The following is a 24,567-nucleotide window of genomic DNA, read 5'->3' as shown; positions in this document are numbered from 1 at the left end:
ATGCAATTGTAAGGGAACATACAAACATTTTGGAGCGTAAAGTGTAAGATCCATGAAAATACCTTTGATTTTAAAGTAAAGATACATCTTTATCTTAACCGAAAAGCTAAAATGAAACACTGATGACATCCTGAAGGAGAAAGAAAAGAAAAGGAGCTGAACGGTATTCTGTAAGTACTTAACCATTTACTCTGTGCAATTCACCTGTCCGCTATCAACACATCTGTAATTTAAAAAAAGGTACGTTTTCGCGCTTAGTAAGTACTTGCAACCTCTCCTGCTACTACTACACAATATGCATGCCATATTGACCCCTGTATTTTTAACACAATCATGCTTTGCAAAGCATGGAGGTGAGAGAATCACAAAATAAAAAAAACACAAAATCTGAAACAGGATTCAATGTTTTATAAGAATAACACAGATTAAGTATACATACAATAATAATTTATTCTGAAATGGTAATTTTAGTTTGTGATGAGACAGTCTTGTCCCGTTCAAAAAGAGCAGCCATCCCACCTCAAACAATAGAATATACAAGTTACAGCATACCAAAAATTCTACCTAATGAATTTCCAGATAAAATCTAACCCAGGTAAAATCTTCTTTAAGGTTTTACATTTACAGACATTTCCTTGCTTTGCAGATCACAAAATTATTACAGTTCATCTACCTATGCACATCGTGTAACCACAGAAAAAAACAATCGTTATTTCAGAAAAGGACCATCCGTCATGCAGAAAAGCAGGCGAGGAAAGCGTGTTCAGCAGGAATCATGTTACTGTGAATTTCACAGCCACATGATTATTTATAGGGTTAGATGTATTCACAAGTAATACATCCACATTTTTTGCATAAATAATACCAATTTCTCCCTGATGTAGTTTAGTCCATTTGTCTAAAATGGTCGATACATAATATAATTGTATTTTCGTTTTTGAGTTCACTATTTAGCTAGGGACAAGCAAAATTCAAAGGATCATGGTTTTGGATGCTATTTAAATATAAGTAAAACATACTGTACAAATATACTCTCTTAATCAACTTTCACACTAGCCACCAACCATCCATCCCATAAATAACCAGTAAAGACGATGTATATTTTCAAATATGGCTTCCCAAACAAGAACCCTCAGGAATCAAACGTATTTACAAAATAAAAGATTTTGAAAGTCTGTTTTTAAACAAAGTTTGTACACAGCAGTTGACAATAATACATAGGTGTTTTCTTTTTGAGCAGCGATCAAACAGAAGTCACTAAATACGATCCAGAATGGCGTTTTGGGCTCTGGGAGCCACTAGTGTCTGTGGTTTCTGTTTTGGAATCCCTTTTCTTTGTACTGACTGTTACTGGTGTAGGTATCTGTGAAGGCCGAGCTGACCCATTGTCCACACTGCTTTTTCTGGGGCTTGGATTATAGTTAAAAGGAGAAACTCTAGCTGCTACGGCTCCACTCGGTGAACTGTGTTTGCTTGAATTGCTGGAGCTGAAAGGTGTGCGCTCGGAAACCGAATTGTCATTGCTTTCTAGTACAATAGGGGTGTTACTAACTATAGGTTTGGTTTCAGGTGCTTTTAGGTCCGGAATATCTAATCTATTCAACGAATTTAAGTGATTTTCTATCCCCAGCGGGCGAAAAGGTACATTTCCATTACCTGGATTTAGTTTCCCCTGAATGTCTTTTGAATCCCCATCATCTAGATTGCCTACTTCCGTACCATTGTCAATAACTGGAGGTGTGTTACCTGTAGGTGATCTTCCAGACCTTGGGTTATTAATCGGGCAGTCCTCAATCCTCACCCACACATCCTCTGTTTTAGAAACGGCAGGTGCCATCTGGTACACTGAAGTCTTTGATTCAGCAACACTCATTAGTCCAGGTGACTCCTCTGGCAAAGAGTCATTTATTGTCTGAGGAATTTCAGTGTCTTTAATCTTCCTCCAGGTTCCCTTTGAAGGAGTTTGGTTTTCTGTACTTTGTACAGGTCCTGGCACAGCAGATCGTTCATCCTCACTTTTGGCTCTTTCACTTGATTCTGAAGAAGCAGACAGAATAGAAGAAGAACTTCCAGTTCTTCTCCAAGTGCTAACACGGGGAAGTGATGTAGAATGTTTACTGTGCTCACGTTTCCAGGTTCCTGCTTTATTGACTGGAAGTCTGGATGGGCTCTCAGAATGAGAGCGAGTGATATCATGGCGCTTTACTTGTCTACAATCACTACATTCTAAAGGAAGATTTAAATTTGGTGGTAATTTACGCCATCCCCCAGGGGGAACAGATGCATTTGCTGGAAGAGACATATCAGGGAGTGAAGGACTTAAAACTGGAGTTTGTGTTTGAGAGCGGGTGGGAGAGCTTGGTCTAGATGATGAAGATAAAGAGTCAAATGAAGCAGATTCTTCTAATTTTCGCCTCAGAGTGGGGCTTGGTGCCTCTTTAATAAAAGTAGATTGGCGTACTAAAACAGGTCTCTCTGATCGATCAGACTCACTTCCACTGGATTTTGCTGAAGACATTTTGGAGAGCTCTGCCTTTTTGTTTGGTCCAGTGCTGTTGACACTTTGGTTTAGACCTTTTGATGCAGATTCACTTCTAGGAATACCACTAGCATTTTTTGATAAGCCACCATGCTTTGTTAGATTCTGTTGACTCAGTTGTCTGCCAGGGGAAGCGTAAGACATTCTACCTACACTAGTGGACTTGTTTGAAGGTGTACTGGGGGATGCTGTTCTGGGCAACTGTGAAAGTTTGTTTGGAGGACTAATTCCAGTTCTTCCAGGGGAAATTGAATTGCGCCCAGGAGACTGAATAGGTCTACTTAATGGTTGCTGTGATGGCCTGGATGAGGTAGATTCTCTTGATCCAGTTCTAAAACCCCCTTTCCCGGTTCCTCCTGGTGGAGGTGGCTGTTTTGTATTGGGACCAGGTTCTGCTTTTGCAGGTTTAACACCTCTTGGGGAGTTGGCTGAGCCCTGACTTTCATTGGGACTTTTAGATATGTTTTTTGGAGGAGGCTTCTTTGATACAGGACTTGTACTCGGTGAACTGTTTCTAACACCTGGAATATGAATCATTGTCCTACCACGTGAAATTGATGGCATGTTTGGTTGCTGTGTGTGCTTAATCTGGCTTGAAACATCTGAAACAGAGCGAGACTTTCCTGTGATTGCACTTTTGTACACTTTCTTGCCTCCTTTAATGGCCTTGACACCTTCGGTTTCAGATTTTTTGTTTTCCAGCATTCCTTTCTCCCCTGGCTTTACAATCCGTGGTCCTTTGTTGTGGGTGAATAACTTCTCTTCCTGGTCTGGGGTAAGATGGAATGGTGACCCAAAAGAAATTCCAGATTTCAACGATAGCACTGAATCAGAGTCTGATGAGCCTTGTCTAGACAGTGAAGCAGCAGCAGCAGCTTGATGCAAGCAACTCACGATAGAATTTGCCCCTTCTTGTATAGCTTTCCAGTCAAAATTCTCTGAATCAGGTGAAAAGGCATTTTCTGAATCTGGGCTATTTGTATCTCTCAAGTCTAGTGTTAGGTTTGACTCCTCTGCTAATAGGCCACCCATATTTCTGGTACTGCCCTTTTCACTGTTTAACTTGGCTTTTCCTGATTTTTTCTTTTTAGGCATGGCAGAACTAATGCATTCCTGCAAGAGATCGTCTTCAGAATCAATGCTGAGTGAGCTAAGTGAACTGTTTCTTGAAAAGCAGACTGGTGTATCTTCAACGTGGAAAGACTTTGGTGCATAACCTGACACCTGTGGTCTAGTAGCAATCTGTGATTCTGGAGGCTCTCTCTGTGGAGGAGGTTCTTTATTGTTATTTTCTTGATCATTATCACTCAGTGAACTGAGAGATGAATTGCGGGAAAAACACACAGGGGTATTCTCAACAGCAAAACTGTGATTTTTTTCATCTGTTGCTGCTCCTCTGTCAGGGATATCTTTAGCTAACTGTGGAAAAGATTTCTGCTTCTGGAGTGAATGCTTTGGCTGGCCTCTATTTGAAGCCTCTTTTGAACAAGGTTGAAGCCTGCCACTTGATTGTTGGTTGGGGGAAGACTTTTGGCTGTTTTTGTTTGATTTAGTGTTGGTTTCCCTTCCTTTTCTCAACTCTGCCTTTTCTTTAGAAAGATCAACATCATCATCATCAAAGTCTAGGGAGCTCAGAGAGTCATTTCGTGAAAAACAATAAGGTGTTCCCTCAATTGGTGTATAATGGTGAGGAGAATCAAATGTGAAGCTTCCCTTTACACGTTCTTCATTATTTGGAGGCTTTTCCTTTGATTCTCTTGAACTATTTTTGAGATTGACTTTCTTTGACTCTTTACTTTGGCCACAGTAAGGTCTTTCACTATTGTCACTTACTTTATGGTCTGTTTTTCTTGGGCACCCTTTGGATTCCTTACTTTGTGGCAAGGGTTTCACTGGTGACGTCGGCTTATTTTTCTCACCTTCTTGTTGGCCTTTGCAACCTGATGAAGCAGATGCTTGTTGAATCTGATCCATTATCTTTTTCACCCTGAAAGGTTTGTGGCTTCGCCCTTTCGGCATTGCAGAATTAATGCACTCAGCAAGAATATCCCCTTCTTCAGTTTTATCCTCATCTAGTTGACAGGGAGCTACAGTCAAGCTTTTTCCTGCTCCTGTGTCATCAGTACTTCTGCCCTCAGTAGGAATGGTATCCCTCTTTTCAAATTCTGTGGGTATGGACTGTGCAGTGTTTTCAGTATTTGTCAATTCGTTTGGTGGGGATTCTATAGTGAGGTCACTAAGAGAGGTTGCAGTTGAAAAGTTTACTGGAGTGCCTTCCACACAATATATTCTTGGCATATCGTCAGCATGTGTGAAGCTGACATGTTTTTGAGTTTGCAGTCGGTTTTGTGAGGGAAGTAATTTATAAACTGGCAGCTGACTTGGTTTCCTAGCCACAGGTGGAGGTATTTTAGAAGGACCCACTTGAGGAGGCTTTTTGTTTTTTCTTGAAGATTTTGTAGGCATAGCTGAAATTATACATTGTTCTAAAATGTCAATATCATCATCTGTATCCTCCAGTATGTCTTTATCCGTCTCAGAAGTCTTTGCAGCTTTTTTTACATGATGATCATTGGTATCTTTGTCATATTCTGATTCAACTTCATTTCCATGGTCATTTTCATGCACAGGTGGCATGATCCTTAGTTCTACATCTTTTTGTATATATGGTTCATCAAGACTAAGAGCACTTAGGCTTGATGCACAAGAAAACCCATCAGGTGTGCTCTCTGTAGCAAAATGCAACAGTGTGTCAGAGTCTGGAATAACTTGAACTCTTAGAACTGCAGCATTCACTGCAGTTTTAGGTGCAGATTCTCGTTTTTCATTGTTAGTGGTAACTTTATTTTTACCTGCATCTCTTTTTACATGAGTTGGTCGAGTAGGAGGAGGAGTTTTACTTCTGCTTGGTGGCATCGTCTGTCCAGGACTATCTGGAAGGTCACTAGGGCTAATAATCCCACTTACCATTCCACTGCAAGGTTCACTTTGTACAGAACTAGCTATCGAGTGACTCTCAAAACTGTCCAACGAACTCACAGACGTGCATCTACTAAACATTAGTGGGGTTTCCTGAAGATAGTGTTCTGGTGGGCTCTTAGGAGTTTGAGCACCACTCTTAGATGGTGACTTGGCACCAGATGAAAATTCAACTGCCTTGGGTCGGGAAGAATCAGAAGGGGATAAACTAGAAGCTTGGTGTCTGTTTGCTTTAGTGCGAATTTGCTGCAGGGTTGATCGAGCTTCACCCGGGGTAGCTTCTGTAGACTGATTGCCACTATTTTCTTTCATTTCCCCAATTTGGAGAGTGTTGCTGTTCTCAGATGTATGCGTGGTCTGTTCACGGCCCTCTATTTCATCTTCAGCTGATGACAATGATGATAGAGAACTGCAACGTGAAAAACATATGGGTGTATCTTCTACACAATATGTTTGAATAGTTTCTTGGTTAATAGATGGAGTCTTGGAAGAAGTTGATTTCTGAGTCTGGCCCCTTCTACTTTGTGCAGAGTTTGGATGAAGCTGGTTTGATCTATTACCGCTACCTGATCGGATGGGAGATGCTCCACTACTTGATGAGATGTGAAGCTTTGGTTTAACCTTTTGAGAGGCTGGAGGCTCTTCATCAGAATATTTTAGACTGTAATCAATGGGCTGGTCTAGATGGTGTTCCTGTTCATTAAACGTGATACTGTAATTTGTTTGCCTGTCCTCCTCCTCTTCTTCAGGCTGCTCCTCCTCAGAGTATCGTTCACTGTAATTGGTTGGTTTATCATCATCATAGTCATCTACTTGGCAAATAGTCTGGTTTGCTTTCTGATTAATTCCATGAGTAGGTATAACTCTATTCTGCTCAGAATTGGGGGGTGCTCTATCTCTATAGGATGGGACACATTCTGCCTGTCCAAATTGGGGCTGGAGTTTCTGGTGTTTGTCCTCACCACTTTCATTGTATACTGGGAAATTGTTCAGACTTCTCTGATGTCTTTGCTCGCTTTGTTTAATTTCATCCTCTATTATGTGTTTTGGTCTTGCCCATCTTTCATTTTGTGATGGACTTTGCCTTCCAGAATTTAGCTGTTCATCAGAATATTTAAGGCTATAATTTATTGGTGTGTCAAGATCTGTGTCATTGTCCTCCATGTGATTTGCACTGTGTATCTTGTGAGCTAGATCAGCTGGGTATTGGCCATAACTACAAAACTTGCTTTCATCATCCTCCGAGTATGACTCAACAGATGGCTTCATCTGACCTCGTTTACCATAGCCATCAGTACTACTAACACTATTCAAGCTATCATTTGATGCTCTCTGGTACTCCACTTTTGCATATGGTGCAGAGCAGGTCCTACTGGGATTTTCCGATTTTGTATAACTGTAAGAATTAGAATGAGGATGAACAGCAGTATTTCTTCTTAGTGCAGTCCTCTCTTCAGCTGCAGGATGTTTTTCAGCATTAGAACCAGAGTTTTTGTCCTCTTGATTAATGTGAAAACTTGATATCTCTTCTATGACTTTGGACATCTGAGCAGCTGTAGCAGGCATCTGCAAACCAATTCTTTTAGAAGAATTAGTAGAGCCTTCAGTTGATACGTGGTATACAGAATGTCCTCTTTCACGATCCACACTTTTTTCCTTCTCTGTTCTAGAATTTTCCTGATTTACTCTAGTAGATGAAGATGAAGAAGGCAACACTGTAGAATTTAAATATGGCGAAAGCACAGTTAGATTACTGGTGCTGAAATTCTCTGGTCGACAAATTCCCTCATCATGTCGACTTGAATCCAAAACATAGTCACTGTACAAACTTTGTTTTTGTCTTGGCTTACTCCGATGAGTTGCTTTAGGGCTCAGATTATCAATGTTGTCGAAAGTCTCTGATAAATGTTGAGCATCTAGCTCTGCTTCAAGTGCTTTTTGCTTCCTGACATGAAGAGAAGGCACACTTGAGCCTGGAGACATAATGTTAGCGTCCTTATATTTTGTAGGTCGATTTGCCATCAAGTTTCTCAGAGCTGCAGCACTGCCCATAGCAATCATTTTGTGCTTTGAATGAATAAGGTTTTTGAGCATGCTGATGGCTCCCATGTCCCAAAGGCCTTCTTGATCTTTTGCATTTCTGGCTGAAAGGTTCCAAAGGGTCCCACAAGCATTACTCACTATCGTTAAACTGTGAGATTTTAAGTGCTGTAATAAGGTTTGTAAGCAGTTGTTCTCACGTAGAATTTGCCTGTAAGAAAAAAAATGGCTATTAATATTTAAGAAGAAAGTGATGAAAAAACATTTTTTTTTAAATCAATAAGGAGCTTATACTATTCCAACTACGCAATTGTACTTTTACCATTCATTACGTGTAGGAAGCACTGGAAGAAAAATGTCACTTACCCAGTGTACATCTGTTCGTGGCATGAGTCGCTGCAGATTCACATGCTGTGCTGTGCACAGTCCGCCGTCTGGTGTTAGGCTCGGAGTGTTACAAGTTGTTTTTCTTCGAAGAAGTCTTTTCGAGTCACGAGACCGTGGGACTCCTCCCCTTTCGGTTCCATTGCGCATGGGCGTCGACTCCATCTTAGATTGTTTTCCCCGCAGAGGGTGAGGTAGGAGTTGTGTATATTAGTAATAGTGCGCCCATGCAATGGAATGAATACTTATGTACATAATAAAGGTTTAAAGTAATATATTTACAAATGTACAATTGTTTAAGATCTACTTCTAAACGGCTACAGGCTCCCGGGGAGGCGGGTGGGCGCATGTGAATCTGCAGCGACTCATGCCACGAACAGATGTACACTGGGTAAGTGACATTTTCCGTTCGATGGCATGTGTAGCTGCAGATACACATGCTGTGCATAGACTAGTAAGCAGTTATCTCCCCAAAAGCGGTGGTTCAGCCTGTAGGAGTTGAAGTAGTTTGAAATAATGTTCTTAGTACAGCCTGACCTACTGTGGCTTGTTGTGCAGTGAACACATCTACACAGTAGTGCTTGGTAAATGTCTGAGGCGTAGACCAGGTTGCTGCCTTACATATTTCGTTCATTGGAATATTCCCTAGAAAGGCCATGGTAGCACCTTTCTTTCTGGTTGAGTGTGCCTTTGGTGTAATAGGCAGCTCTCTTTTTGCTTTAAGATAGCAGGTTTGAATACACTTAACTATCCACCTAGCAATGCCTTGTTTTGAAATTGGATTTCCTGTATGAGGTTTTTGAAAGGCAATAAATAGTTGTTTTGTCTTCCTAATTTGTTTTGTTTTGTCAATGTAGTATATTAGTGCTCTCTTGATGTCTAATGTATGTAGTGCTCTTTCAGCTACCGAATCTGGCTGTGGGAAGAACACTGGTAATTCTACTGTTTGATTCAAGTGGAACGGTGAGATAACCTTTGGTAAGAATTTTGGATTTGTTCTTAGAACTACCTTATTCTTGTGTATTTGAATAAATGGTTCTTGTATGGTAAATGCCTGAATCTCACTCACTCTTCTTAGAGATGTGATGGCAATGAGAAATGCAACTTTCCACGTTAAGTATTGCATTTCACAAGAATGCATGGGTTCGAAAGGTGGACCCATGAGCCTTGTTAAGACAATGTTGAGGTTCCATGAAGGAACAGGTGGTGTCCTTGGTGGTATAATTCTCTTTAGGCCTTCCATAAACGCTTTAATGACAGGTATTCTAAATAGGGAAGTTGAATGAGTAGTCTACAGGTAAGCAGATATTGCGGTGAGATGTATCTTTATGGAAGAGAAAGCTAGATTTGATTTTTGCAAATGTTGTAAATATCCTACTACATCTTTTGGCGATGCGTGCAATGGTTGAATTTGATTATCATGGCAGTAACAAACAAATCTTTTCCATTTATTTGCATAGCAGTGTCTAGTGGAAGGTTTTCTAGCTTGTTTTATGACCTCATTACACTCTTGTGTGAGGTCTAAGTGTCCAAATTCTAGGATTTCAGGAGCCAAATTGCTAGATTCAGCGATGCTGGGTTTGGATGCCTGATCTGTTGTTTGTGTTGTGTTAACAGATCTGGTCTGTTGGGTAGCTTGACATGAGGTACTACTGACAGGTCTAGTAGTGTTGTATACCAAGGTTGTCTTGCCCATGTTGGTGCTATTAGTATGAGTTTGAGTTTGTTTTGACTCAATCTGTTTACTAGATATGGAAGGAGAGGGAGAGGGGGAGGGGGAAAAGCGTACGCAAATATCCCTGACCAATTCATCCATAGAGCATTGCCTTGGGATTGATGGTGTGGAAACCTGGATGCGAAGTTTTGGCATTTTGCGTTTTCTTTTGTTGCAAATAGATCTATTTGAGGTGTTCCCCAAATTTGAAAGTAAGTGTTCAGTATTTGGGGGTGAATTTCCCATTCGTGGACTTGTTGGTGATCCCGAGAGAGATTGTCTGCTAGCTGGTTCTGGATCCCTGGAATAAATTGTGCTATTAGGCGAATGTGGTTGTGGATTGCCCAATGCCATATTTTTTGTGTTAGGAGACACAACTGTGTCGAGTGTGTCCCCCCCGTTTGTTTAAATAATACATTGTTGTCATGTTGTCTGTTTTGACAAGAATGTATTTGTGGGTTATCATGGGTTGAAATGCGTTCAACGCTAGAAATACTGCTAACAGTTCTAAGTGATTTATGTGAAACTTCCTTTGATGTATGTCCCATTGTCCTTGGATGCTGTGTTGATTGAGGTGTGCTCCCCACCCTGTCATGGAAGAATCCGTTGTTATGACGTATTGTGGCACTGGGTCTTGGAAAGGCCGCCCTTTGTTTAAATTTGTACTGTTCCACCATAGAAGCGAGATGTATGTTTGGCGGTCTATCAACACCAGATCTAGAAGTTGATCCTGTGCCTGTGACCATTGTGATGCTAGGCATTGTTGTAAGGGCCGCATGTGCAATCTTGCGTTTGGGACAATGGCTATGCATGAAGACATCATGCCTAGGAGTTTTAATACCATCTTTGCTTGTATCTTTTGTGTTGGATACATGGCCTGTATCACCTTGTGAAATGTTTGAACCCTTTGTGGACTTGGAGTGGCTATCCCTTCTGTTGTGTTGATTGTCGCTCCTAAGTATTGCTGTGTTTGACACGGCAAAAGGTGTGACTTTGCATAGTTGATGGAGAAACCCAGCTTGTGAAGGGTCTGTATGACATACTTTGTTTGACGTGAACACATTGTTAGCGTGTTGGTCTTGATTAACCAGTCATCTAAGTAAGGGAACACGTGTATCTGCTGCCTTCTGATATGTGCAGCTACTACTGCCAGGCATTTTGTAAAGACTCTTGGCGCAGTTGTTATTCCGAATGGCAACACTTTGAATTGGTAATGTATTCCCTTGAATACGAACCTTAGGTATTTCCTGTGGGAAGGATGTATCGGTATGTGGAAATACGCATCCTTTAGGTCTAATGTTGTCATGTAGTCTTGCTGTTTGAGCAGTGGGATTACGTCTTGTAATGTGACCATGTGAAAGTGGTCTGATTTGATGTAGGTATTTAGTATTCTGAGATCTAGTATTGGCCTCAGAGTTTTGTCCTTCTTTGGTATTAGAAAATACAGTGAGTAAACTCCTGTGTTTTTCTGTAGGCTTGGTACTAATTCTATTGCGTCTTTTTGTAGTAATGCTTGAACTTCTAGTCCTAGAAGATCTATATGCTGTTTTGACATATTGTGTGTTTTCGGTGGGACGTTTGGAGGGAATTTGTGAAATTCTATGCAATAGCCATGTTGGATAATTGCTAAGACCCAAGTGTCTGTTGGTATTTCTTCCCAAGATTCGTAGAATTGGCTTAGTCTTCCCCCCACTGGTGTTGTGTGATGGGGTTGTGTGACTCGTGAGTCACTGTTTATTTTGAGGGGTTTTGGGACCTTGAAATTTTCCCCGACTTCTTGGGAATTGGCCTCCTCTATATTGTCCCTGAAAACCTCCCCTTTGATATTGACCCTGGTAGGTAGGTGGTCTTGTCTGTGAAGTGTTGGTTTCTGTGGGTTGACCCCGAAACCCTCCCCTAAAAGGTGTCTTCCGAAATGTGCCTCTGCTCTGCGGGGAGTAGAGTGCGCCCATGGCTTTGGCTGTATCGGTGTCCTTTTTTAGTTTTTCAATGGCAGTGTCCACCTCCGGCCCAAACAATTGCTGTTCATTAAACGGCATATTGAGCACAGCCTGTTAGATTTCGGGTTTGAACCCAGAAGTGCGCAGCCAAGCGTGCCTCCGTATTGTGACTGCAGTGTTTATTGTCCTTGCAGCTGTATCGGCTGCATCCATGGAAGACCGTATCTGATTGTTCGAGATACTTTGTCCCTCTTCCACCACTTGTTGCGTTCTTTTTTGGAGCTCCTTGGGAAGGTGTTCGATGAGATGTTGCATTTCATCCCAATGAGCCCTGTCGTATCTTGCCAAGAGTGCTTGCGAGTTGGCGATACGCCACTGATTTGCTGCTTGTGCTGCAACCCTTTTTCCCGCTGCATCAAACTTGCGGCTCTCCTTGTCTGGAGGTGGTGCGTCGCCTGATGTATGCGAGTTGGCTCTTTTACGAGCTGCCCCCACAACTACTGAGTCCGGTGTTAGTTGTGTTGTAAGAAATATTGGGTCTGTGGGAGGTGCCTTATATTTTTTCTCCACCCTTGGAGTTATGGCTCTGCCTTTAACTGGCTCCTGAAATATTTGTTTTGAGTGCCTTAGCATTCCTGGGAGCATGGGAAGGCTTTGATACTGGCTATGGGTGGATGACAGGGTGTTAAAGAGAAAGTCATCCTCAATAGGTTCCGAGTGTAGTGAGACATTGTGGAATTCGGCTGCCCTTGCGACCACCTGTGCATATGATGTACTGTCCTCAGGTGGTGACGGTTTAGTTGGATATGAGTCTGGACTATTGTCAGACACTGGGGCGTCGTTGAGGTCCCATGCATCAGGATCATCCTGGCTCATTGTGGTATGAGCTGGTGAGTGCGTTAGTGGTGGAGTTTGCGCCGGTGATGCATGTGTTGATTGTGGTAGAGAAGGTGGTGGTGTTACTTTCTTTACCACCTTTGCTTGTGGTTGCTTGTCCCCTTGTTGGAAAACAAGTTTTCTTTTCATCTTGATTGGGGGAAGAGTGGTTATCTTCCCTGTGTCTTCCTGGATGTGAAGCCTCCTTTGAGTGTAGTCAGTTTCTACAGTTTGAAGCTCTTCACCAAATCTATGCAATTGGGTGTTTAGTCCTTGTTCCTCTGTATAGGAACTAATTTTCGGTTCCGAGGATTTTTTCGGTACCGAAACCGTTTCGGTAGGCTTTTTAGGCTCCGAAGAAGATTTCTTTGATTTCGGCGCGGTATCTCGGTGCCGAACATCTTCGGTGCCGCTGTCTCTGCGTCGAATTTTCTCGGAGCCGGTGTCTCGGCTCCGAGGTTGGTGTGTGGCGGTATCACAACCGGAGTCGGATGACTTCGACACCAGCATGCCCTTTTTCGGTGCCTTGGCTCGGTCACCTAGTTTTTGGGTTAAGCCATGGCCTGTTGGCAGTGGCGTCCCCTGGGCTTTTGTGGACTTTTCGTGAGTCCTAATTTTCGACGTCTTACTCACGGTTGTTATGTCTTCGGCGTCGGATTCCCCCGAATCCGACTCGGGGATGGAGAACGCTTCCTCTTCGTCCTCGAACTGATGTTGTCCTGTCGGCGTGGACGCCATTTGTAATCTTCTGGCTCTTCGGTCTCCGAGTGTCTTCCTCGACCGAAACGCTCGACAGGCTTCACACGTATCCTCCTTGTGCTCCGGGGACAGGCACAAGTTACAGACCAGATGTTGATCCGTATACGGATATTTGCTATGGCATTAAGGACAGAAGCGGAAAGGGGTCCGTTCCATCAGTCTTGAAGTCGCACGCGGTCGGGCCGACCAGGCCCCGACGGGGGATCGAAATTACCCCAAAGGGCCACCGGAGCTCTTCAAGATTCGGTGTCGATTTGTGCTAACTAACCCGATACCGAACGAAACAATACCGACGATTTTTTCCGAGATTCTAACTAACTTTCTGACCCGAAACACGGAGCGAAAAGGAACACGTCCGAACCCGATGGCGGAAAAAAAACAATCTAAGATGGAGTCGACGCCCATGCGCAATGGAACCGAAAGGGGAGGAGTCCCTCGGTCTCGTGACTCGAAAAGACTTCTTTGAAGAAAAACAACTTGTAACACTCCGAGCCCAACACCAGACGGCGGACTGTGCACAGCACAGCATGTGTATCTGCAGCTACACATGCCATCGAACATTAGCTTACAGATAATAACATTTAACAGCAAAGTAGAATTACTCGAATAAAGTAACTGTTGTGAATATGAGTAAGCTGGATATACGTGTACGAGTAAAGCTATTTAATTCATTTGCAAAATGCAGCGCTCATATGAGTCAAGTTTATTGAACCTCCGGTTCTCAAACAAAATAAATGCCAACCAAAAACTTGAATTTAATAGCTGTGGTTAATATGGGCTGGTTTGCTGATTAAGAAGGGATGAGTGAGTCAGAGTACATTGGCAACAAAAAAGGAATGGATTCTGTCATTGTAAATGGCAATATAAACCACCACTGCTGACAGCAGTTGCAGCTCACTGACTTTTCAAACAAGGTTGTCAATCTTCTGTCCCGGGGTGTTCCTAGAGGGATTGTCAAGAAACTGGTTGTGCTAGTGGTGTGTTATAGGGGAAGTCGTGCTTCTGTAGATACTGACCTAGTGGATTCCATATGTGAGAAGTATTTGTGTTGTTATGTAGTGGATTTTGTTTTGATAACCAACTTTATAGATTTATGTGCGTAAATAACATGTCACATTACAGGAGAAGGCACCTCGTGGTGTTACAATATGACGTATATCCGTTGAAATCGAGCAATATGGGAATCAGGACTTGACAATTGAATATACCATTTCAAAACCCCACGTAATAGATATACTAAACATCCCTGATCACCCTATTGTATTTTTTCAGGCAGCCCCTAGCTTGATATACAGGCTGCTCCAGCTGGGCACACCAGTACATCCTCCACCTCCATCTGGGCAAGGAAGGAGGAGTACTCATCGCCCAACACATGGCAATGTTTCATTTTGCTAAGAGTAGCGCAGTGCCCAGGAATGTTCGGAGCGCTCAAGAACCCCTGACTCCCTCCATCACACCCAATAGGACCATCAGTAGAGAGGGCTCAAAACCAGGGAGAGTTCATTCGGGATTTGCATCCAGTCTCTCGTAATAAAGGGGCAAGACCAGGCTACGTGAAAAAAGTCAGGGGGTGAGTGGGGACATCTATTACATTGAGGGCTTGGTCTTAGCCTGGCCCGGTGAAGTCTGGCAGGGTTAGATAGGCGCAGTGCAGATAATATGTTTGCACAAGCATAGTCTGGTGGAGACTGTAATAGTATGTGGCGCCATCAGTGCATTCTGAAAGTCCTCATCTTTTGTTGGTCCAGGCCTCCCAGCGAGACTGCAAGGGCTGGAGTAGCATTCAATATGAGGGAGCGATATATTTGTGATAAACGCCCTCCCCATGCCCCCAACATAGTTTTGGCCTCAGTAGGGCTAAATTCGGGTATGAGGGTATTATTGGTAATGTGTACCTTTAGTGCATGTCTCAGCTGTAGGAACTTGTAGAATTGTGTTTTGGCCAGCGCATGTGTCTACTGGAGCTTTTGAAAGGACATCAAATGAGTACCCTCCCAGACATCTCCCACCACTGAAAGGCCTCTAGCATCCCATTGCAAGAATCAGTCTAGGGTTGCAACTTTCCCCAGCAATGTCCCCCGCCATAGGGGAGTATGTTGGATGATCTGGCCCTACCACCCTGTCTGTTTTTGAGCTGAGTGCCACCCGTGGAGGACCTGACTTGTTACCTTTGGTGTGGTTTTAGGAATGGGTCTGCCATACAGCATGTCCATAATGTTTGACTACCCAATCGTTGAGTGCTCGAGACGGGAGGTTTGATCGTCCCGGCCTCCCCTCGCCCCGTAAGCCACTCATTACTGGTGAGTACCCGAACAGCTAAATAGTAGAAATATAAATTGGACATGCCTAGACCACCGCTGTATGTACCCCGCTGGCATATAACCAATGAGAGTCGCCGCCTACCATTATGCCAAATGTAGGAATGGGCAACAACATCCATTTCCCGAAACCAACGGCGCGAGAGCTGGATAGGGAGATTCTGAAGGATGTAAAGGAAGCAGGGTAAAATTAGCATCTTATACAGTGCTATACAGCCCATGATATTCAGCAGCAATGCCTGCCATTTCCCAAGATCCGCCTTCACCTTGCGGGTAAGATTAAGAGCCCAAGTCTGCTCTGAGCCACGAGAGCCCGAAGGGGGGGGGGTGGGGGGAGAGGGCAAGAGATTTTTTGTGGTTCACCCTGAGGCCTCCCCAAATACCCGCAGCAGCTGAAAGCATCTAGGTCCACTCACCGCCAGATGTGATAAATAGAGAAGCATATCGTCCGAGTAGATTGCAATGCAATCCTCCTTCCCCCCTGTCCACTTCCATCCCGTAAGGAAGTTGTCCCGATGAATCAAGTGCACAAGCGGTTCTATGGCTAGGGCAAAGAGGAGTGGGGATAAAGGACAGCCCTAGCTTGTACCTCTTCCGATGGGGAAAGCCTCAGAGAGCACTCCATTCACAAGGATACGAGCTGTCGGTATTTGGTATAGTACTAAGTGGCGAAAAGAGCACCCCAGGCCCACTTTTAGAAGGACGAGGTCTAAGTACCCCTCCGTAAACTGTATTGAATGCTTTTTTGAAGTCGATTAATAAGAGGGCCAGTAGAGAGGGGGACACGTGTTGGTGCGCCAGGGCGTATTTAGTGGAATCTATGGTGAATTATGCACCCTTCAATGTGCACAACGCATGCTCACTAGGTATGTAGAAAAACATGATTAGAGGATCTCCAGTCTATTAAAATGATTTTTGTGGCTATCATTAAATACAGATCTAATGGTGTAAGATCTGGTGTTGAAAGTTGTGGTTTATGTGGATCTGCGAGATTCCCAAGAGCATCTGTCACATATTTAAGCTTTATATGAATTTTGAATATGTCTGCAGTGAAGGGCAACATTTTGCCAAATGGTTTGATACTTTTAGAGCGAAGAGCATTTTGTTCAAGGCTGCCTCGTCTCTCCTTGCAGTTCTAATATTTTTCAAGTCTATTAGACCCAATTTAGCAAGTCTGGCTGGGGTCCAGAGGGCCTGGTGTAAAGGGAATAGCCTGCAATGGCTCAAGGCTGGGATAATTTTGTATTTCAATATATTTTCACAAATGGTGGGCCAAACTACTTCTGTGAGAGGGTTTCGGTTTATGGTTTTAAATATTTCCCATTTAAGATGACATAGTGAGAGATATTTGATGTTATATGCATGGATAAACTTACAGATTTGTGGTGACTGTATATATTTATTTTTTCTCAGCAAAATTCGTAGGTATGTGGCTTTGAGGCAGCCTAGGTTAAATATTTTGGCCTCAAGTTTTAAGAAACTATAAATAGCTATGTCAGGGGGATAATGGGTAGCACAGAGTTCAGCAAATGTTAAGTGGACTGTCTCCTACGTTTAAGTCTTTTTATTCGTGAAATCAATTTGTGTGCCAGGCTGACCAGAGAATGTGGTTACAGTCCAGTTTTACTTTTTATTGTGCCCAAGTGACATACAGCTTGATTTAGTTTTTTGGTTCTTCAAGTTTCTTGTCAAGTTGCTGTAGAGCCTTTGTTGGATCAAGAATTATACGTTTGAATGTTGTACCATGACTGGATCTATTGTTAAGTTTCCAAGAAAATGGTATGTGTGGAATACATCTTTCTCAAATTGGCTCCAACTTGGGTAATCCTTGGAGCATTACACAAACTAATGTCATCCTTGTAGAACAAGGAAAGCAGGTTTGGTAGTTTTAGGAATCTGGGAATCAACATCCACACTGTTTTTTTTCCCAAGAGACAATCTTTCTCTAATATTATTTTATAGGAAATTAGAGGAATTCTGTAATCAACTGATTGACACGCTACTCTAGAAGCGAATCATAAAAGTGTAGCACTTAGCCCTTGACTTGTAAACCTGTAAAGTGCTTTCTGTATTCCAGTTATCAGTACTTTAACAAGTGAAAGTGGCTAAAAACTAAGCACCTCAACAAAACAATTCTGAAGGACACTGCAAATTTGATACACTTCAAAAATCACAGTTACATGCTGTGATCCTGAAAATTCTTTAAACAATCTCCAACAGCAAAATTGATTCCTTTCACCAAGGAATACAGAGATTATCTTGTGCACCAAGTGATGACACCAAACATATAAGTGCTACTTTTTGACTCCAACAAGTAACATAATTATGCAGCCCACTAAGTCTCTGTAGATCGTAGGACTTTGAGGGCAGGTAATTGGGCGATATTGTCGATTTGGACCCATCAAATCCAATGTTACGGATATTGCATTTTCTAATGGAGTCCATCTGCACATTTTTTATCTTAAAAAGACTGTCTACTAGTACTCTTCAAACTTAGATGACATGTTCTCAGATAAGCAAACAAAAACATTACTTACTTGCAACAATCATTTTTCTGCTGGTAGCATAATAGATTCACATACTTTACAGAGTCCCGCCATCTAGTGTTGGATGTGGACACTGCCAGTTTTCTTCGAATTAAAGGTTTTGAGATGACTCGTGATACCATCCCAAAATGCCCAATGCATTAAGACAGACACCAACTCAGATTGTGTTTTCCTATATGGGTGAGAGTAAGTGGATGTACAGATGTGAAGCAGGTAAGTCTGTCTAGAATACCATAAAAGTGTGCATAGATTTAACATGAAAAGCTAATTCGTGTTTCAAACATACTGCAAACGTGCATATGGAAAGGTGCATGTGAATCTACAGCACTACAAGCTGCATACTGATTATTACAGGTAAATACCATGTTCACATGGGCTCTTGATCAACCAGTCATCTAGATAGGGGAAGCAGCGTGTTCCTCCCCTCCTGAGGTAAGCGGCTGCCTTAGTTAGGCACTTGGTGAAGTCCATTGGGGCCGTGTTGACACCAAAGGGTAGAACTTTGGACTGGCAAATTTGACCACTTACTATGAAGTGGGGCAGTGCCGATGAAGTGGAATATGAACCTAGGGGTCCTTTAGGTCTATTGTGGCCATGAAAGTTGCCTTGCTGCAGAAGGGGCGATGACATCCTGTAGGGTGATCATGTGAAAATGTTCTGACAGGATGTATCTGTTCAGTGGCCAGTGGTCAAGGATTTGTTTGAGGAAGCCATCCTGTTTGGGATAAAGTAGAAGTAGTATATGCTTGTGTCTGGTGTTGGAGGGGCACTGGCTCTATGGATCCCTTGAGTAAGAGCACCTGAACCTCCTCTTGTAGAGACAGGAGATGTTCTGGGCTAAGGTGTGGGTGTGTGGTGGGATATTTAGTGGTGCTGAAATGAGCGCCAGGCTGTAGCCATGCTTGATGATGGACAGAATTCATTTACCTGTTGCAATCTCTTCCCAAGGGAGAAGAATACCCTGAAGCCTTCCCCCAATAAATGTAGTGTGTGCAGGGGAGAGAGGGGGATACAAGGCAAGAGGCTTCCTTACTGGAAGTGGCTCTGCCTGGGCCCTTGGAGCTCTTGCCTCTAAATGAGCCCCTTACCTCTTCTGTTGCCGGTGGTAGGGCTGAGTTGGTTCTGGGGAAGTGGCTTTGGACCCACCTTTTGTTTGCTGCTTCTGAAAGGAAACCCTCCCGGAAGGACCCTGGAGGGCACCCATTCATTGCCTTGGCAGTTTAAAAAAAACCTGCGGTCCAGACAGGGGAAGCAGCCTGGTTCGTCCTTAGGCCTTTTGTAGGGCAGTGTAGGCGCAAAAGTGTCTACTGGTGGGACGTCTTCGAAGGTAAGTCTATGTTTCTTTGGCAGAGTCTTTTCTGAAGCGGTCATGTTGCCTGCACACGGATGGATGATAATCCACCTATGCCCTTTGTCCAGCTCCTGCTGTAGTCCCTAGAGGCTAGGCCTTTCCTCAGACTCAGAAGTTGACTGCTTCAAGACAACAGCAGTTTTGGCATCGACAGCGATTGTTTTGATGCCGATGACTATTTTGGCCTCGACGCAACGGTCAGCTTCAAAAGTTTGATGCCGACACGTGTCTTTGGATTCTAGGCTGGCTGAGGCTCCTGGAAAGATATTTTCTTGGCTCCGAGGCCTTGCTTCGCATCAACCAGTGCTTGAGGGCAGTGCACACCTGAAGGTGGTGGTTTAGGCACAGGGCATGGCACCTGTACCCCGGAGGGGCGGTGATCGGCTCCAACAAGTGGGCATTTCTGGGCTCTGAAAGAGCCATGGGAGTCAACAATGGTTTTCAGACTAGGTCCAGGGTCAACTGAGATGGATGGAGCATTGTTGGGTACCTCTTTTTACATAAGTTCTTCCTCCTTGGGCTCAGGCGTCAGAGTAGATCTCAGGAAGGTCAAGCAGCTTACCCGTTTCCTCTTCCTCAGAGCCAAGTACATCAGCTGTGCTGAAGATGTACAGGATTTCTGAAGAGGACCTGGACATCCTGCTGTAGCCCTACCTTCTTACTCGTCTCGGAGCAAGATTCGCACCAGCTCTTGTCAAGCTCCGTTAAGAGGCAGATGCTACGGGCAGCATGCAGATTGGCCCAGGGATATCCGGAATAGCACTGTAGCATCTTCTGAAGAACGTCAATTCCATCACCTCAAGGGAGTCCTCATTCTTCAAAGCTGGTCTAGAGGGAACGTTGGGCCTGGCTGCTGGATGACTACTGGCTTGATGGGCACAGCAGGCATTATAGAAAGGAAATGTTGAAGAGGCTTCACAGCAATGGGAAGGCAGACAACGGACTTTGAGGTCTTAAAGCGAAATGAATAACTCGTCATGACCAGGAGCAACATTGATACACATCAGAACCCAATGGCAGAGAAAAACAATCTAATAATGTAGTCAGTGCCCATGTGTATTCATGACCAGAAGAGGCATCACCTCGTGACATGAACTACTTCTTTGAAGATAAACAAGTTACAAACATCCAAGCCCAACACTAGATGCAGAAATAAATGTGTGTGTGATGTCCCAGTGGTGGTCGCCACTGGGTAGTAATAGTTAGATCAGTACCATTTCCCAGTGCTTAATTTGTAAATAAAAACGTGTTGGTGCCCAAAGCCTTCCTCTTACTCATGGCTGCTGCAATTAAATGTGCAAACACAGAATACTTAGGCAGCGTAATCCTGAAGCCATCTCGGGCCTCTTTAATACATTTACAGCCACTCCCTGCCCCTTCAGCTCACTCTTTCAGCATTCTCCCATTGTGACGCTTTAGGCAGAAAAATAAGTGCCAGCCCTAAAAGGTATGTGCAAAGGTCCTGCACTGGAAACAACAAGCACACATTAAGCACTGCCATTTCAATAGGAAATGTGTTTTTTTGTGTTGCAAAGAGGTTTTAGCACAATAAGGGTACCCTGTTTCCTAGACCCAAAGGAGGGGTAGGGGACGACTCTGAGGGACTCTCTTGGGTAGGGCCAAAATAAAATAAAATAAATAAATACATTTTTTTTTTTTTTTAAAGTCCGGGGCTGCATTTGTTTAAGGGGAGGAGGGCATGTAGCCCTCCTCCCCAAGCTGTTTTGGCCACAAGAATCCCATCCCCCGAAACCTGATTTATTAATATGGGGAACAGTATTATGCCCCCGAGACTCCCATTCCCCCAGGGCCCAATTTATAGCTATGTGGAGATAGCGCACTGCCCCCCTCCTCGAGCTTTTCAAAGGTCCTGGGGATCACCATCTCCCAGGACAGTCACTTTAAAAAAAAAAAATAAATTTAAAAAGGGAGTGGGCGTCCCCTCCTCGAGCCTTTTATGGCTCCAGGGACCCAATGTCCCAGGATTAGCTCATCTGCTGTGTTTGGTGACACAGTAGTTTCCCTGCCCGCACTGGCGTGGGCAGAGAAACTTGTGTTTGCTTCCACCTGGCGGGAGCATTTCCAAAGCACCTGCCAACCACAAAGTCTGCTCCCAGCTGAAGGAAGATTTAAAAATGTTCTCAACCAGCTGGGAGCAGCCTTGTGATCTGTTTCCCTGCCGCATTGATGGGAGCAGGGAAACAGCTAAAGATACTGCTTCTGCCCGGAAAGAGCAGAATAAAGAAGCTGCTCTTTATGGTAGGGAGCAATGACTGGCTCCCACGTGTGGCGAGCCGGCAACGGTCCTGGGGCTCCCATTGCCCCCCCCCAACATGTTTGTGGTGGGTGCCTTTTATAGGTACCAGGGCACCCACCGATTTAAAATAGAGGCCCCTAGGGATGGGGTTCCCAGGGCCAAAATAGGCCACAGGAAGGGCCCCTGAGTCCCCTCTCCCCTTACTTAACACATTGGGCTGCAGGGGATGAAAACTACTTAGAAGGGGCGGGGAGGGCATGCGCCCCCTCCCCTTTAAAATACATAAGACCCTGGAGGACGGGGGCCTAACTATGTGCATTGTGATCTGAGAGTATACGACTTAAATAGTCCTCCTGATGTATGGTATCTAGCACGGTGGCTGATATGAAGATACGATCTAGGTGTACATACAGGTCATGCACAGCCAAGTAGGTGTAGTAGTCCTCGTGTCAGGATAAATGGACAGCCAAGTGTCAACCAACACTCAACGGTGAGCCCATTGTCGGGGGTGTGTCGCTTGCATGTATGGGGCCGCGTGGGGGAGTGAGAACGGTCCAAGGAGACATCGAGGAAGCAGTGGAGGCATACGCCAGGATCCATTAAGAAACCGTCATTGCACACAGTATTAAATATGTATACAACTGTTGAGAGAAAGCCAAGTTACTACTTTTATTCCAAAAACAAGTTCCCAATACGGACAGATTTTAGCTATATCAACCCCCTTCACAGTCACCAAACCTACACTGAGAAATTAAGTTGATATAAGTAGCAAAGTGGGTACCGTAAACAGTGTTTATTCTATGGAGAGTTTACTTTGTACCACCCTGTTTGCAGACATTGAAACTCATGAGAAATACACTACAAAGTATTAAAGAACAAGTTACTTATCTTAGGTAACTCCTTATCTGGTAGAGACTATATCTAGTTGCAGAATCCTGACCTTTGAATTTTCAGGAAGATTTTTCGGGAGCAGTACCCTTGTGTCGCCTTGTGTAGGTGCCATCAATCGGCTCTGTCTGTTGTTGGTGTCGTCTTCACAGAAGTGATGTTGCAGTACCTATATAGGCACCACAAGCTGGCACCAATTTCTTTTTATGACTTTCCACACCAGAAGAATGGAGCCATGAAGAACACTGACCACTGGTGTGTTAAACTAAGGCCCTGAATGGGTCATCCTTAGAAATCTGTTAGAAGAGTGGTGAGGATTGGTGGGTCGGTAAGGAGTCTGTGGCTAGATATAGCCTCTACCACATAAGGCATTACCGAAGGTAAGTAACTTGTTCATCTGATAGAGACTTTTAGCAGCAGATTCCTTACTATTCAATAGATACCCAAGCAATATCATCCCCGGAGGTGTGCACATCAATTTCAAATGAGGAACTCCTGCAGGACTGAATGGGCAAAGTGTCCATCCCTACGAAGCTCACTGTCCAGGCAGTAATGTTTAGTAGATGTGTGCAGAGATGCCCACGATGCTGCCTGGCAGAGGTCCAGGATTGGAACTCCACATGCTAACACAGTGGTCACAGCTTTAGCTCAGGTGGAATGAGCTCACAAACCATCAGGAAGTTGCTTCTTGGCCACTGCCTAGCAGATCTTGATGCAGAATACAACCCAACAAGAAAAGGTTGGCTTCAGCAAAGCCTGACCTTTCTTCGCACCCACATACTCAACAAAGAGCTGGTTGTCCATCCGGAACTTAAAGGTATGGTCAAGGTAGAACGCCAATGCTGTTTTTGGGTCCAGGTGGTGGAGTCTCTCCTCTTCCTCAGAGAGATGTGGGGGTGCGTAAAAAGTAGGCAGGATGATCGACTGGTCTAAGCAAAAGGGTGTGACCGCTTTTGGTAGAAAAGAGTGGCCCTTGTGCAAGGCACCAGTTTGTCCAGATATATAGCGAGGTAAGGCGGTTTTGGTGACAAGTCCTGCAGCTCACTCACTCGATGGGCAGATGTAATTGCTGCAAGGAAGGTTGTTTTCAGTGTGAAAAGCCTAAAGGGAAATTGTGGAGAAGCTCAAAAGGACCGCACATCAAAAAAGTTAGAAACAAATAATGTTCAACTGGGGAATAATGAATGGGGGAAGGAGGGAAGAGAAGAGTATGACCTTTGAGAAAGCACTTGAACAAAGAGGGTTGGTAAGGCAATCGCAGGAAGGCAGAAATGGCAGATAAATAGCCCTTGAGCGTGCCCCTTAAAGTAAAGTCCTGCTGGGCAAGAGAAAGAATAAAAATTAAAACCTTAGAAAGAGGGACAGCAATAGGAACATATTTTTCAGCACACCATGCCACTAATTTCTTCCAACGGTAGGCGTATACAGTCTTGGTGCAGAGACGCCTGGCTGCTAAGATTACGTTACAGACTTCCGGAGAAAGGTCAAAAGCTGCCAACTGCGACCAGACAATCTCCACGTAAGAGGGCAGAGAGTGGAAAGGTAGAGAACCCTCCCCTGCTGCCACGAAAGAAGATACTCCCAAAGCAGCAGTCTGATCAGAGGATCGATGGCAATGCTCAGTAGCGTGTGATTTCAAACGCTCTGTGCCCAGTCTGGAGAGGACTTGGGCCTGGTGATTCCTAATCTTCTTGAGAACTCTGGGCAAAAGTGGTATACGCGGAAACGCGTACAAGGAGGCATGAGTGCCACTTGAGACGAAAAGCGTCTTCGAACAAGAGACGCCTTGCAAACTCCAGTTAAGAAAACTGCTGACATTGTCAGAGAGCAGAATCTTCTGATCTCCCCCTTCTCCCATATGGCTGCCCCATCCCAGGAGTGACTCATCCGTCACTGTCCGATCTGGTTGGGGAAGGGAATGGGGTCTGCCTTTGACCCAAATTGCGGTTCGTTAGCCACACTGCAGATTTTCAGCA

The 24,567-nt window shown here is 44.0% G+C and overlaps 1 protein-coding gene across 12 annotated transcripts in view; it reads right to left on the bottom strand.

The window, feature by feature from the left end:
* Positions 1-393: 393 nt before the first annotated feature.
* APC (APC regulator of WNT signaling pathway) overlaps positions 394-24,567 on the bottom strand; it is a 548,231-nt gene continuing 524,057 nt past the window's right edge. For all 12 annotated transcript variants that reach the window (XM_069226479.1, XM_069226477.1, XM_069226482.1 and 9 more), the window contains one exon: positions 394-7,769. In XM_069226479.1, the coding sequence (XP_069082580.1) occupies positions 1,244-7,769 (6,526 nt within the window). In that variant the 3' untranslated portion in view covers positions 394-1,243. The remainder of the gene's footprint in view (positions 7,770-24,567) is intronic.

Source organism: Pleurodeles waltl, chromosome 1_1 (assembly GCF_031143425.1).
Source record: "Pleurodeles waltl isolate 20211129_DDA chromosome 1_1, aPleWal1.hap1.20221129, whole genome shotgun sequence".
NCBI lineage: Eukaryota > Metazoa > Chordata > Amphibia > Caudata > Salamandridae > Pleurodeles > Pleurodeles waltl.
The sequence above is the reverse complement of the archived record's forward strand: the minus strand, read 5'-3'. Positions and strand labels throughout refer to the sequence as shown.